At 43.2% G+C, this 14,408-nt stretch overlaps 1 protein-coding gene across 1 annotated transcript in view; it reads left to right on the top strand.

The window, feature by feature from the left end:
* Positions 1-14,408, top strand: part of LOC143388261 (gamma-aminobutyric acid receptor subunit alpha-5-like) — a 70,363-nt gene that overhangs the window by 17,420 nt on the left and 38,535 nt on the right. Inside the window, exon 4 of the mRNA XM_076842145.2 lies at positions 92-312. Coding sequence (XP_076698260.2) covers positions 92-312 — 221 coding nt within the window. The remainder of the gene's footprint in view (positions 1-91; positions 313-14,408) is intronic.

The raw sequence follows: 14,408 nt of genomic DNA, 5'->3' as shown, positions 1-14,408 counted from the left end.
CCCACATAGATCATTCTAAATAGTCCCCTCAAGAACTCCGCCGCTGGCTTCTTCTACTCAGATGTCCCCTCGTTGCCTTCCTTTGCCTTAGGAATACACTATAGATGTGGTTTTTTGGCAAAGCTGGAAAGACGAAAGGCTTCGGTTCAAGGGGCCCATGCAGCGCCTCCCTCTCAACAACCTCCTTGCCAGCAAAATCTGGACCCCAGACACCTTCTTCCACAATGGGAAGAAGTCCATCGCGCACAACATGACCACGCCCCACAAGCTGCTGCGGCTGGAGGACAATGGCTCTCTGCTCTACACCATTCGGTGAGCGAGGGGATGGGCTGGGGGAAGCTGGGCGATCAAGGGTTCAGTGCAGGGACGTGGTCACCCGACCAGTCCCAAGGTCCTGGGGTCCAATCCATCTGAGGACGGGTTTCAGGACTGCAGCCTGCGCAGTGCGTTTCAGTGTTTCATACTCTGCCCTTCTTATACCACAGCTCATGACACTTCTTTGCTTTAGCGCCTATGGGTTCAGAGCCATTAGTTATTTGTACTTTTTTTTAAAATTATTCTTGTTCAAGAGCATCTTTGGAATTAGTGACCCAGATAATAATGTAAGATAGGGAAAATTTATTTTATAAAAATTTCATTGAAACCTTTAAAAGAATCCTTTTTTATGTTGTAGTCATGCAACCTCTTCAAGTTTTAAAAGTCCATTTCTCATAAACTTTGATAACATTGCACGGCTGAGGTTAAATTTCAGTATTTCTGGTTTCAAATGTTCATTAGTCATCTTTTCCCCTGCATTATTCATTCTCCTTCAGTAAATCAATAAATTGACCATCAAGAGGGGCTCCTTTATAGTTTCTCAAAGCTTCCATGGTGGGCTTAAGTCAGCTTCAGAAATTTTTTTTTTTTAAATGTAAAAAAAGTCACCAAAGCCAAATGAAAAACAAATAAATAAATAAAGCACACAGATAGATGTAGGTTTATGGAATTCCCTGTCTCTTGCTACAGTCTCTTAAACTTCATATGTAAAATAAGTAATTATAGTGGAAACTAATATTGTTCTTGTCATCTTTGGAGGCTGTATTTTCTCATGTATCTTCTGAGTAACACTTTGACATGCAAACCTGATTGACAACAGAACTTTCTCCTTCTCGTCATCACCCCATAAGGAGCTCCGATGAGCAGTCTTGAGACACAACCAGTGCATTTCATTCTTTTTTCTTGTACCTTGCTTTTCCTTACAATGATCTTGTGCATGTTCTTCCCATTGATGGATGTGTGGGTTGTGGGCATCATTGCCCTTGGACAGTTCCTTCTCCATGAAGCACAGTGTATTGAAAAACTAAGAAATGTTGCCAGAGTTGAGAATAAGGGCTTGGTCATCTTCCCGTGGAAAAGAGAGGGGATGGAGAGAAGTCAGTGCAATCTTAGCCTGTGAGCAGAGCCCGGTGTGGTGGCAGAGGAGTTTGCTGGGTCTACACAGGGTGCTGGGTTGAGGGATTGACTCTGTGATCATTGTGGGGGTGCCTGTGTGTTTTTCGTAGGATACAACAGTCCCCAGTGGATTGTTGTCCTTGATTCTCATCACCCACTCACGGGGGTCAGGTGCAAAGCCTCAACAAAACAGCGTGGAATGAGAGATTGTATTTCTGGAAGACACTGGAAGGCTACCATTGGTGTATCACTGCCTGAAGCTGGTGGTGGGAGGTAGGGCCACCGATTAGAAGAGGAAGAGGTGGGAGAGGGGCTTCTTATTGAGCACCATGTGCTGGACCTGCAGGAACCCTGCCAGCCAGATGACACCATGACCTTTAACACTCAGAGAAAGCGAGGCTCAGAAGTGTTTGGTAATTATCCTAGGTCACACAGCTAGTGAAGGGATGAGAATTTGAGCTCAGGTCTGAGCAGTGCCCTTGTTTAAGCCATCATATTTGACAATTGGAAGGATGTGGCACTATTAGATGTAGGGTAGATTTCTTAGTACCCTCTTCAGAGTGTCATGCCTAGAAGGAAGTCAGTGAGAGTTGAGAATGTGAGCAACTTGTCGGCAGTAGTGAGTGGTTGTTTATGCAGAGACTTCTGCTAATGAGCTGCAAAGTTGATAATGAGTTTTCTTTTTCAGTCATATACAACATTTGGGAATTGGAAATAGTTCCTCTTCAAGGTGCTATGAATTTTAATGTGGTGAAGCTAGAGATAGGGGGTGATACTGCATGTTATTGACTTAGCCAAAATGATGAGCGGGCAACATGAACCTGTTAAAAATAGAAATCACGTGAAGTGGTGTCCCAGTGCCCCACCCCCACCATGGGGCACTTTGGGCACAGCCTCTGGCTTCAGCACTGGGCCACACCTGTCTGGACCTGTGCTCTAATTTGGATGTTGAATGTCTTCTAAAGGTGCACGTGATAAAAGCTGCATGCCTAGGGTGACCCTACTGAGAAGTAGTGGAAAGTTAGGTGGAGTCCTGCCGGGGGTATTCTGGTTAATGGGGGTGTGCCCCTGAATGGGAATGCGGGACTCCACATCCTTCCCTTTCTCTCTTTCACTCCCTGGCATAAGGTGAGTGGTTTGACTCCACCACACACTTTCCACATGATGTACTGCCTTACTACAGGACCAAAGCAAAGGGGACAATCAGTCATGGACTCAAACCTCCGTAACTATGAGCCCAAAACCCCTTTTTTTTCTATATAAGTTTATTTATCTCAAGTATTTGTTCTAGTAACAGAAAGCTGACAAAAACCCCCCTGTAATACCAATGGTACCCTGATTCAGTGATTCCCAGTTAGTCTCCATCTTGAGGAAATCATTAGAAACATGATCTAAGCTTCATGTACAAAGGTATCTGCTATGAAATTACTTGTGATGTCAAACATTGGAAGAAATATAAAAGCTGATACCATTTTTCAAATACCATTGTGTCTTTTGTTTGTGTGTGTGTGTGTGTGTGTGTGTGTGTGTGTGTGTGTGTCTGGTACAGGGGATTGGACCCATGATCTCACACATGCTAGAGAAGGGCTTTAGCCACGAAGCTACATCTTGTGACTTTAAACTTTGTAATTAATGAAACATGAAAGTGTAAAACAAACTAGGATTTGTGTGATGCCCTTTTAGCCTAAGATAAATATCTAGAAATGTTTAAAACTAGTGCAGTTACCATCTTTTAAAAAGTAGCCTCAGAGTAATTGTATTTGGAGAAGATTTGTATTGTAAAATTCCCATCACACCCCAGAAGTCGTTTAAATGAGTATTCAAAGATACGCTCAATTTAGCAGGATGGAATTATTTTCATAGGGGATTTAAAAGAAGCCAAGAGAAAGTCAGCTGCTGATGCCATTTGATCCTAATATACCTGTCAAACAGCCGTAAGCATTTGCCTAGAGTTAGTTGACAACATTGGTTCTGAAGAATTTTCTATGACCAATGGGTCATTCTTTACAGAGTTTGAAGGTACAGTTCACCAACTACTCAGTGTAAGCCCAAAGAGAGACACAAACATTTCCCACTGGATCCTCCAAAAGAGAACATTCGGTGCTGGGGGTGTAGTTCAGTTGTAGAGCAAATGGTTAGTATACCTGAGGCTCTGGGTTCAATCATATTGATCAAATTATTTTTTATTTTATTTATTCTTATTTGTTACATATGACAGCAGAATGCATTGCAGTTCATATTACACAAATAGAGCACAATTTTTCATATCTCTGGTTGTACACAAAGTACAGTCACACCATTCGTGTCTTCATACATATACTTAGGGTAATGATGTCCATCTCATTCCACCGTCTTTTCTACCTCCAAGCCCCCTCTCTTCCCCTCTGTCCCCTCTGTCCCCTCTGCCCTATCTAAAGTTTGTCTATTCTTCCCATGCTCCCCCCCTGCACATATGAATATGCCACAATGAAACCCACTATTCTGTATAATTAATATGAACTAATGTCTTTATTTCTTTCTTTGAATACTGGGGATTGAACTCAGGGGCGCTTAACCACTGAGTCACACCCCTATCCCTTTTTATTTTTTATTTTGAGATAGGATCTCTCTAAGTTGCTCAGGGCCTCACTAAGTCACTGAGGCTGATCTTGCACTTGCGATCTTCTGCCTCAGCCTCGGAAGTCACTGGGATTATAGGCATCTGCCACTGTGCCCAGCTATGGATTAATTTGTTCAAAAGGACATTTTACAGTACAGATGCTCCCAAACTTACAATAGGGCTACATTTCCATAAACTTGTTGTAAACTGAAAATATCATAAGCTGAAAATGCATTTCATGCACTTACCCCAAATGTCATAGCTTATCAACGCAGCACACAGTGGAATGTCAGTTTCACTCATGATCCTGTTACTGACAGGAGGCTGTGATTTGGTTTGTTACTGCATGTTGCTAGCCCAGGAAAAGGCTAAATACAAAATTTAAATATATTGTCAATTAAATGTGTATCACTTTCACACCATTGTAAAGTCATCTGTATTGAACAGTTACTCCTGGAGAGTCTTTCAGCAAATAGAACTATTTTACAAAGCCATCCCCAAAGTTGAGTTTCAAACATTAGGCATGGTGGCCCAGTCACTTCATCCTGGCCTCCTTTTCAGGGATGGAGAAGTAAGAGACTAGCTTTAGTCCATCCAGGATATTGCTGGATGATTGTCACCATGGCCGACTTTCATAGTTGCTTTTGATACTGGATAGAACTTTTGGTCATTAGTAGATGGGTTCTGATTCGCTGCTAGACAAGCCTTTTATGGCAGGGTAATTACCTCAGGGAGACATGGCTGGTAGACCTGGCTGTCTTTCATCTCCATTTCTTTTGCACTCTCCAGAAGTGCAAACTCTTGTGAGGATGCACCATTAGGGGCCTCTCTTAAGTCTTCAGTGTCAGAAGAGCAAGAACTTACTTAGGAGGTGGGCTTCACTAGAATCACATGATTATGTCTGTCTCAGAAGAGCTGTTCTGCCCATCCTCACTCTGCCCAACTGAGGGAAAGACCTGGGTAAATGTTCTAGAATGTTGACCATTTCCGCATCATAACAAAGTACACAGCACTGAGTAGCCTAATACCAGAGTCAGGTATCGAATGCCACTCTGTGTCATCTTCTGTGCACAGTGTTTTCTTCTGTGATGTTTTTATTTTGAGGAAGACAAGTTCTTATATCTGTTTATATTCTGTTTAGACTTTCATCATTAAATGGGCAAATATTTGCCACACATTGAAGAAATAGGAGGCATCCAAATGATCATGTACCTTGGGGTTATGCTGACTAAACTTCACTTGCATTTAGTGGCCAGGAATCCTTGATCATTTCATATTAATCTCTTAGAATCACTTTTTTCCCCTTTGTGTTGCCTTATTATTAATTATTTTTCTGACAATGCGGAAGAGCTATAGGGTCTAAGACTCTTTTGAGAACAGCTACCAAATAAGCATATTCTTCGAATGGCCACTGGAGGGCAGCATAGTCACATTTATGTTTGGTGATTCACAACACCCAAAGTAACCCAAGAAACTAACTTGGAAGAAATTGTGTTACACGTGTTTGGTTTACGGATTATGTATTTGAAGGAACTGAATACATACAGCTAGAATTTTTTTAACTAGACACTGATATGTGTGTGTATGAACAAGTATATATGCATACACACACCAATATCCATTTAAAATCTGCTTTTGTGAACCAACTCATCTTGAAATTTCAAGGTAACACTTATTTTATAATGACAGAAACAATAATATGATTAAAAAATTCAAGAAGTATGATATCAAAGCCAACAAGAATCAATGTTAATATTTGTGGGTGGGTCATGTGCTTGTGTCTCTGTGTATAGACACACATACATACATATGTGCATTTCTGTGTGAACACCTACAGCGTCTCCTATGGTTTTTAAGTGGTATCAATGTCTGAAAACTTCTTTAGGTAGATATTTATTTAAAATGTATTGAAGACTTTTTCTGTGTCTTAGAGTTTGTTCTGAAACATGATACATCACATTTCATCAGGTGGATATTCTGTAACAAAATTCTGTATCTGTATCTATAACAAAAATTCATCCTATTTCCTTTTTTTACTTGATAAATAATATTGTGATTTCAGCACACAGATATATGCTTTGGGTCAATTCCAGGAATTGGACAAAAGATAAATCTTTTATATATATTTTCAAATTGTTCACTGTAAAATTTGTACGAATTTGACTTTCACCAACAGTGGGAGTAGAGATTGTCTCTCTTACTTCCTTTCTGATACTTTGAATGTGAAAATTAAGTGTCCTGCAACCAGTTCCCTGCAGCTACTGACAGACAGCTGTACTCCATATAATCTCAGCACCTGGCAATAAAGAGGAACTAAATGCATGTTTGTGAAGGAATGAACAGTAATGAACTGAATGAGACCACTTTTTCTTAAGTGAGGTTGTCTCTCTGCTCAACCTCAGTTTGAGGGATTTAGAAGGGAGACCCAGAGAAATTCCTCTTTTGCAAACAAGCTCAGTGCTTTGGTTTGTGCCAGTTTCATAAAGATTCAAGCTTATATTTGGCTAAAACATTGTACTTGCAGCATATAAATGAAGTCATTTTAAACACATATTTCTTGCATATTTGGTTCAAAGTCATGACTAGAATTATTCTTGATCTATTGTAGAGGGTCTTATTTCACAGTTGTTACAGTTAGTCCATAGTTTTGGACTGTTGAGCACACATCTCACAAAGGACCTCCCCATACTTTGTAAATGGACCATCTCCAACACATATTTGCTTTCAAAGTATTTTACAGTATCTCAAAGGCTGCGGACACATCCAGTCGTAGTAATAGAGAAGCCAGGTTTCTGCTGTAGCTTCTGCACGGCTGACATGTCAGGCTCCCTTGCCTGAGTAAGGACTTTCTTAGAGAGAGCCTCTTACATGCATAGGGCCACAAGTTCCAACATTCTTGGTTGAAAGCCAAGCTCACTAGAGTCTCAGCTCTGAGCCTTGATCCAGAATACCCCTCTGCCATGCACACACACACACAAAAGTCCAGGAATTCAGTTATGTTTGAATAGAAAGGATCACTTGATTTGATGAGCTCATTAATTTGCAAAAACGTCTGTGTCCTTTGTTATTAGCCAGGTGCTTCAGAAAAACAAATTTATCGAATGTGCACAACTCCATAAGAATTTGGAGCCATCATTATCCGAATTAATAAATACATCCCATGAAGCAGGTGAAAGTGAATACCCAGGAATCCACCCATCAATAAAGCCCAAATGCCCAAACCTGCTTGCCTGTCCCTATTGTAACATAATACCTATGAAACCTGCCCACTCTCTGTTCAGCTAACAGACTGAAAATAATATCCACTAGGTGGCGCCATGCCTATTTGCATGGAGGAAAAAACAGGCCAGCCTGCTCCAGAGGGCACTGCTGAAGCACTGGCTCTACTGAAGCACTTCCAGGGAAATGAAAAGTGTTGTGGCTCTGTATCACATTCTTCTGAAGGACACAGGAAGCCTGTCCTTAGCCTAGAGTCCTTCCTGTCATGCAGCCAGCCTGTACCTGCACCTCAGGCACTGGAATAGGGGTTCTGAGTCAATGTCAAAAGCTGGTTAAAAAAAAAAAAAAGAAGAAGAAGAAGAAAAAAAAATCCTTTTTCACATGGGGAAGGATTGAAGGACCAGCCCTCCTAATCTCAACTAAGAGTGTGGTCCTTTTAATTGGCAGATATCAATGGTCTCATCTCATGCACGCTGTCATCCATATGGTTCTCGAGTCTGAGTTGACCTCAGATCAGCCAACAACAATGGGCACTAGAAAATTCCAAGAAGTCATGGTCTCATGGTAATGCAACTAATGCAGTGAGGATTTCTATATTTACCCTGAAAATAATTAGGTATTTGCCTGATGTGAAGTGGAAGAAGATGCAATAGAGTTCTCCATGCCCAAAGTGTTTCCCAAGGAGGTTGGAATCTCAAGAGTCTTGCTTTTGCCTTTTATAATTTGTGCTATCTGATATGGTAGCCATGAGCAATCTATTTAAAAATGAACCTTACATAAAATTAACAATTCAGCATATTAGCAACATCTCAATCAATAGCCAGATGTGAATGGTGGCTTCCACGATGGATAGCACATGTATAGGACCTTGGTGTTGCCACAGAGTTCCTTTGGAAATGCAGCCCAATTTCAGAAACCGAAGCATTTTTAGGGATCCTGTTTTTTCCACTCTGAGCCCTGATCATATGTGTGTCCACCCCACCTAGACCAGTGGTAGCCAGCTGCTCTCATCCCTGTCACATGTGCAGTTAACAAAGACTCAGGAAATCTTTGTACTTAAGCAAAGTTTCGAAGTATTTCAAGGAAACTTAAAAGTCTTGAAGCTACAGGCTTTTAATAGGCTGATTTTTCTAAAGCATTCTAGAAGTATAAATATACCTAGTAATAGAGAAGCCAGGTTTCTGCTGTAGCAGAAGTATAAATATTTTCCTAGACATCTAACAAGAAAATAGTATATTGCCAATTTAATTTTTGTTATTGAACTTTGTTTTTTCCTAATTGAAGCTGATCTTTATGTTTCTACTTTTGGCAGTCCTGGGGGTTGAACCCATGGCCTCATACACACTAGGCAAGTTCTCTACCATTGAACTACACCCCTAGCCCTAGAAGGTAATTTTTTCTACAGTACTTCACACAATATTAATAAGGTCAATGAACACACACTATTAGTTGTTAGCATGGAATTGTTAGCCTATTAGAATTAAAACACAGAGAAGAAAAAGAACATAGGCTGGACTAATAAGAGGGGCCCTTGGGGTTGGGAGAGGTCAGGTAAAGCTTTCCTTTGGGAGTCACTTCAAGGATGATGTGGCATTGGGTAGGTAGAGGAGGGGTGTGCGTGGCTGTCCACAGAGCACATGTTTAAGGAGGTGGGTGAAGGCCAGTGACTGAGTGGGTTCATCCTTGTGTCCTGGGCTTGAGGCTGAGGAATCAAACCTGAGGCAACTTTGTGTGTGGGGGAAATGATTGGAGGCATTAGGATTCTCAGAGGGAACAGGAATTTAGGGGATTATGACATCCATGCAAGGGATGAAAGGTGACCCCAGGGAAATGGAAGAAATGGACCATGTCTGTGACATTTTGGAGGTGAAAGGACAGGACTTGATAGATTTAAAACTGGTGACAAATGGGAGGTGTCAAAAATGATTCCCAGGTCTGTCTTGCAAAGTGATACCATTCCCCAAGATAATGACACAAAGGAATGAGTGAACGAATGGGAACATTTGAAAGGCACCAGGGCTTTCCTGAAAGTGTCAGAGAAACGTTGAATTCTATTTTCAATATGTTACACTTGTGCAGTCTCTGATGTGGCTAAATGAAGATATCCGGCACAGATAAAAACAATCCAAAGAGACGTTTTGTGTGACTGTTAGCCGGAGGGTGTGCTGCTCGGCTTTTCCCCGGGTGCCCAGCTGCAGACCTGAGCCTGCATGCAGTGTGCTCCATCAGCCCCTAAGGCACTGGGTCTTGTTCTTTCCTGCCTGGGTGACCCAGGATTTCCAGCAATGCTGGGGGACACCCCCCTCCCTGCCCTCTGCAGGGAGGAATGATCACTGAGGATAGTAGTGCTAGAGTTGGAGTGGTGTGTGTGAGCGTGCATATGTATCGGTATGTAGGTGTGTGAGTGTTGTGTATGATTGTGGTATATGAGTGTGTGCATACGTTTTTTGAGTGTGCATGGGTATGTGTGTGTGTGAGAGAGAGAGATTGTGTGGTTTGGGGGTGTGTCGTGTTTGAGGGAGTGTGGGTACATGTGTGTGAGAGAGTATGTATAGGTGTCGGAGAATGTGAGGGTGTTTTTGTGGGAGTGTGGGAGAGTGGTTGTATGTATGAGTGTGTCTTTGTGGTATATGAGTGAGTGTGGATGTGTGAGTGAGTATGAATGGCTGTGTGAGTGTTGGTGTGTAGTGTGGTATCTGAGTGTGTGTGTGTGTGTGAGAGTGTATAGTGTGTGTATGGGTATAGTGTATAGTTAAAGAGAGTATGTATATGGGGTGTGTGGGGGGTGCGGTTGTGATGAGTGTTGGTGTGTGAGTGGGTGTTTATGTGAGTGTGGTGTGTACAGTTGTGTGTATGTGTGTATGGTGTAAGAAGGTGATTGTGGGGGTGTGTTTGTGATTGTGTAGCTTGTGTGAGTGGGCTTGTGTGCTATGTGTGGTGTGTGATGAGAACAAGGGCTCCCATCTCCCGACTCTTACTGGATAAGGAGGGGAAGGCAGTCTGGCAAGTCTCCTAAGCCCTGATGGGGACCTGGGCTGGTTACACTGCCGTCCTGCCCTGCCTCTCACACAGCTCAGCCTATCCTTTAGCCATCATTTCCTCTCCACTTGCTCCCTCCCTTCACCCATTTAAAGCCCTGTGGAAAGTTGAACCAGCACCATCTGTGGAACCGCCTGCTCAGACTTAGGGGCTGGGGAGTAGGGTGAGTCCACAGGGTGACATCACGGGGGGGGGGCGGGGTTGAGACTGGGTGGAGGAGGTAATGTGGCCCTGCCTGAGCTGGGGCTGCCAGGGTTTCTGGACACAGAGACCAGCGTGTGCAAAAACATGGCTTCAGGAGTCAGTATGCAGCTTTGTGAATGTGTGCTTGAGGCTGTCGGGAAGAAGGCCAGGGAGCAGCAGGGGTTAAGACCTTCTTATGGACAAGGACCAGGGCAAGGCTGATTCCTTTTGGTTTGGCCTTGGGGAAAGTGTAGGCCAGGACCACCTCGGTAGGCTTTCCTGACCACCTTCTCAGGCCACACACTTCCCACGCATGTCCCCTTACCCCTCAGAAGTGGTAGAGTAGCTACAGTTGTTCCTCACGGCAGGTGAGGAGATCCTGAAGTTGGAGGGAAAGCCAGGCCACCCTAGGAGGAAGCCATGCACCTGGAGTTCTGTGTGAGCAAGCCCCAGCGTTCACATGAGGAAGAAAGTCGGACAAACCCCACCTGGAAGGGGTTCATGTTTCCATGTTTCCATCTATTACACTTCTCTCTGAATGGTATCACTCTCAGTGAGTGAGTAAGTGTGTGTGTGTGTGTGTGTGTGTGTGTGTGTGTGTGAGAGAGAGAGAGAGAGAGAGAGAGAGAGAGAGAGAGAGAGATTGGTTGGTTGGTTCTGGGGCTCAAATGCTCCACAGCTGAGCCACATTCCCATTCTCTTCTTTGACTCCTTAAAGAGAGGCTGACAGACAGAGGCCTGGAACAGGGATCCCTCCAGACCCCTTGAGGGTCTGTGGCTGGTTCTACCACTGCACACGCCACGTCATCATTGAGTGCCCACCCTCATCTGAAAGTTAGGCACCTCCTTGAACTGGAAGAAGCATCAGTGAGGTGATACAGGTGAGGGCCATGTTGTGACCCTCCTGTGTGAAGGTGTCTTAGTCAGCATTTTGTTTTGACTCGAGGACCTAAAATACTGCCCGAGCAGTTTTAGAGGAGGAAAAGTATCTGTGACTTTCACTATTTCAGAGGTCTTAGTCCTTAGACAGCAGACTTCAGTACTCTGGGCCAGAGTGGGGCAGAAAATCATGGTGGAAGGGTGCAGAGGAGGAAAGCAGCTCAGCTCAGGGTACCCAGGAAGCAGAGACAGTGCCCCACTCATGAGGGACAAACTATAAACCCCAAAGTCGCCCTTAGTGCGCCCTCAGTGATCCACCTCCTCCCGCCACACCTTCCCTGTTAATCCCTGTCAGGGGATTAATGCTCTGACTAGGATAAGGCTCTCTTAACCCAATCATTGAAACTCTAAACTTCCCTGAGCTTTTGGGGGCCACCTCACATCCAAACCATAACAGAGAGGCTCCTGTCTGCTTCCACAAAAGACACAACAGGCAGTTTTCTCAGACTGTGGTTCTTCTCTTGTGGCCCACTTAGAAAAGCTAGTTCCACATTTCCCAGGATCTTCTCCTGGTTAGAGTCTGTTCTCCCATTTTCCCTCCCCTCAATCTGTTGCCTTCACCGTTCTTGGTTGAGTGGACCTGTTTTCCTGTACTCTCTGGTCATCAGAACCACTGCTTTCCCCGGTCTACAGAGAGGGTGCTGTTTTGAGGCACTGGAGGTGGGTGCTGTGCTCCCCCATGAGGAGCCTGGGCACAGGCTTTGCCCTGCTTGGTAAAGGATTGAACAGAGACATGGGACATGCCAAGCTGCATGGACCTAGAGACACAGCTGGATGAACAGAACATAGGGTTCCTCCAAGGCTTTGTCCTCCAATCTCTGAGTTGCTCTTCTGGAAAATAAGTTGTTTCCATGGGTTTTACTTCTGTTTACTTATATGCCTTCAAATAAGTACCCTCAAGCCCTGATTTTCTTCTTGGTGGACTGCAGGCTTCTCTCTTGTGCCCTCTGCTGAGGTTTGCAGCAGCCCAGAGTTGTTCTTACGTTGCAGCTGCTTGCTTAGTTCTTTGTTAACCACCTGGTTCTGTCTATTGCTGACCCCCTTCCATTCTTTCTGCCACAAAACACTGGACTTTCTTTGTAGTCCAAAGCTACCAAAGCTTCCCTTCCATCCCCTGGGACTCTTCACCTTTCCCCAGAGGGCTGCTACCGTCATTCAGCTGATGCCTGGCTCTTGGTTTCTCTTATTATTCCCTCTAGATACAGATGCAAAGACAACTGTAAAAGTCTTTCTGATTCCTTGCAGGAATCTCTAGAATGTTCAGGATTTATAGCCTGTGAAATAACTTGTAGATTTTGGATTCTACTCTTAACTTTGGTGTAGGCTTTGGAGCTATTCTGCTTGGATTGAAATCCTAGCTCTGCTACTAATAAATTTCTCCTTATGTTATGACAGTTAAAGTATCTGTCCCCTAGGGTTGTAAATATAAGTGAAAAGAGCCTATTCACAGTGCTCAGCCCAGAGGAGATGTCCGCTTAGTCCTGTGAGCCAGCCTGGGTCCAGGGTCTCCATGAGAGCCCAGTTTTACACCTCTTCCTTCCTTTCATGCCAAGGGGTGATGCTCTTCTCCCCACCTCCCAGTTCTTCCTCCTGGGCTAACAAATGGACATCATTCTGTCCCTTGGGTTATTTTCCAACCTCACACTGCTCTGGAGCCTTATACCTTTTGATCACTTCTTTGCCCTATATTACATAGAAACCTAAGGATAATTTGGAATGTATTTTCCTTCTTTGTAAAGGCTCTGAGGTGTCTTTGTGTACATGTGTTAATGATGCTCCTGAATAACATGAATTTTATTGCTGTCTCTGAAGAGGCAGATAGAAAGTTCAGACCATCCAGCCTCTGAATACAGAAAACAAAGTCTGGCTGCCCAGGGAGTAAAGGCAATGGACGAAGTCCCCCCAGTCCTTGAACTGCTGCACTGCCACTCTGGGGAGGTTCTCTTGGACCACCTTCTGAGAATCTTAGTGTGTAAAGTTTCATCTTCACACCCACATACATCAACACACCCTTCCTACCAGCTCTACCAAGGAAGAACCTGAGGTCATCATTTGAAAGATTCTGGGTTGCTAAAGCAGGACACATAAAATGGCATAAATAGCAACTCAGAAGTGCTCGTGTGTTATCTGAGGTCCTTAGACATCTGGAAGAAGGGATTTAAAGATTGAAAGCAGCAGCATCTATAGTACAGAAGATTGGCACCTATGTCCAGGGACTCAGGCTTCCCTATCACCAGTCAGCATCCCCTCTGACCCTTCTGTGAGCCCAGCAAGCTTTTCTCTTTCTATTCTCTGCTTTATTTATTTAGCTCATTCTTTTTGTTTTAGTTTCTTTGTATGTGAAGTTGGGTTATGGAATTGAGATCTTCCTTATTAAATGTCAGTGTATCTAGGTATAAATTTTACTGAGAACTACTGTTTCCTTATCCCATAAATTTTGATAGGTCATATTTTTGTTTTCATCATCTCAAAGTTGTTCTTTCCCCTAATTTCTCTTATTATATATTCTTTGACCCATTTCTTCTTTAGAAGTGTGTTCTTTAATTTCCACATATTCATAAATTTTTCAGTTTTCCTCTGGTGTTGATTTCTGGTTTCATTCCATGTTTTAGTCAGAAGTGATCCTTTGTATTATTTCCACAAGTTTTAAATTTGAGTCTTGTTTGGTTGCCAGCTGGTCTATCCTGGGCAATTCTTCATGCACACTTGAGAACAATGTGTATCGTGCCCTTGTTGGATTGAGTGTCCTTTGTGTCTGTGAGTCCAGGTGGTTTATAGTGCAGCTGAAGTCTCTGTTTTCTTTTCAGTATTCTGTCTTGATGCTCTACCCATTATTTAAGATGGGTTATTGATGTCTCACTATTATTATAGGATAGTCCTTTTTCTCTGAATTTTATCGTTTTTTTTCCATCAGATATTTTGGGGATTCTATTGTGAGCTTCATTTATGTTTATAGTTTCTTGTATTCTAGATGAATTGAACTTCTTATCAAAATTAT

The sequence above is a fragment of the Callospermophilus lateralis genome, unplaced genomic scaffold, assembly GCF_048772815.1.
Source record: "Callospermophilus lateralis isolate mCalLat2 unplaced genomic scaffold, mCalLat2.hap1 Scaffold_132, whole genome shotgun sequence".
Lineage (NCBI taxonomy): Eukaryota > Metazoa > Chordata > Mammalia > Rodentia > Sciuridae > Callospermophilus > Callospermophilus lateralis.
This window is presented reverse-complemented; position numbering and strand designations above follow the sequence as displayed.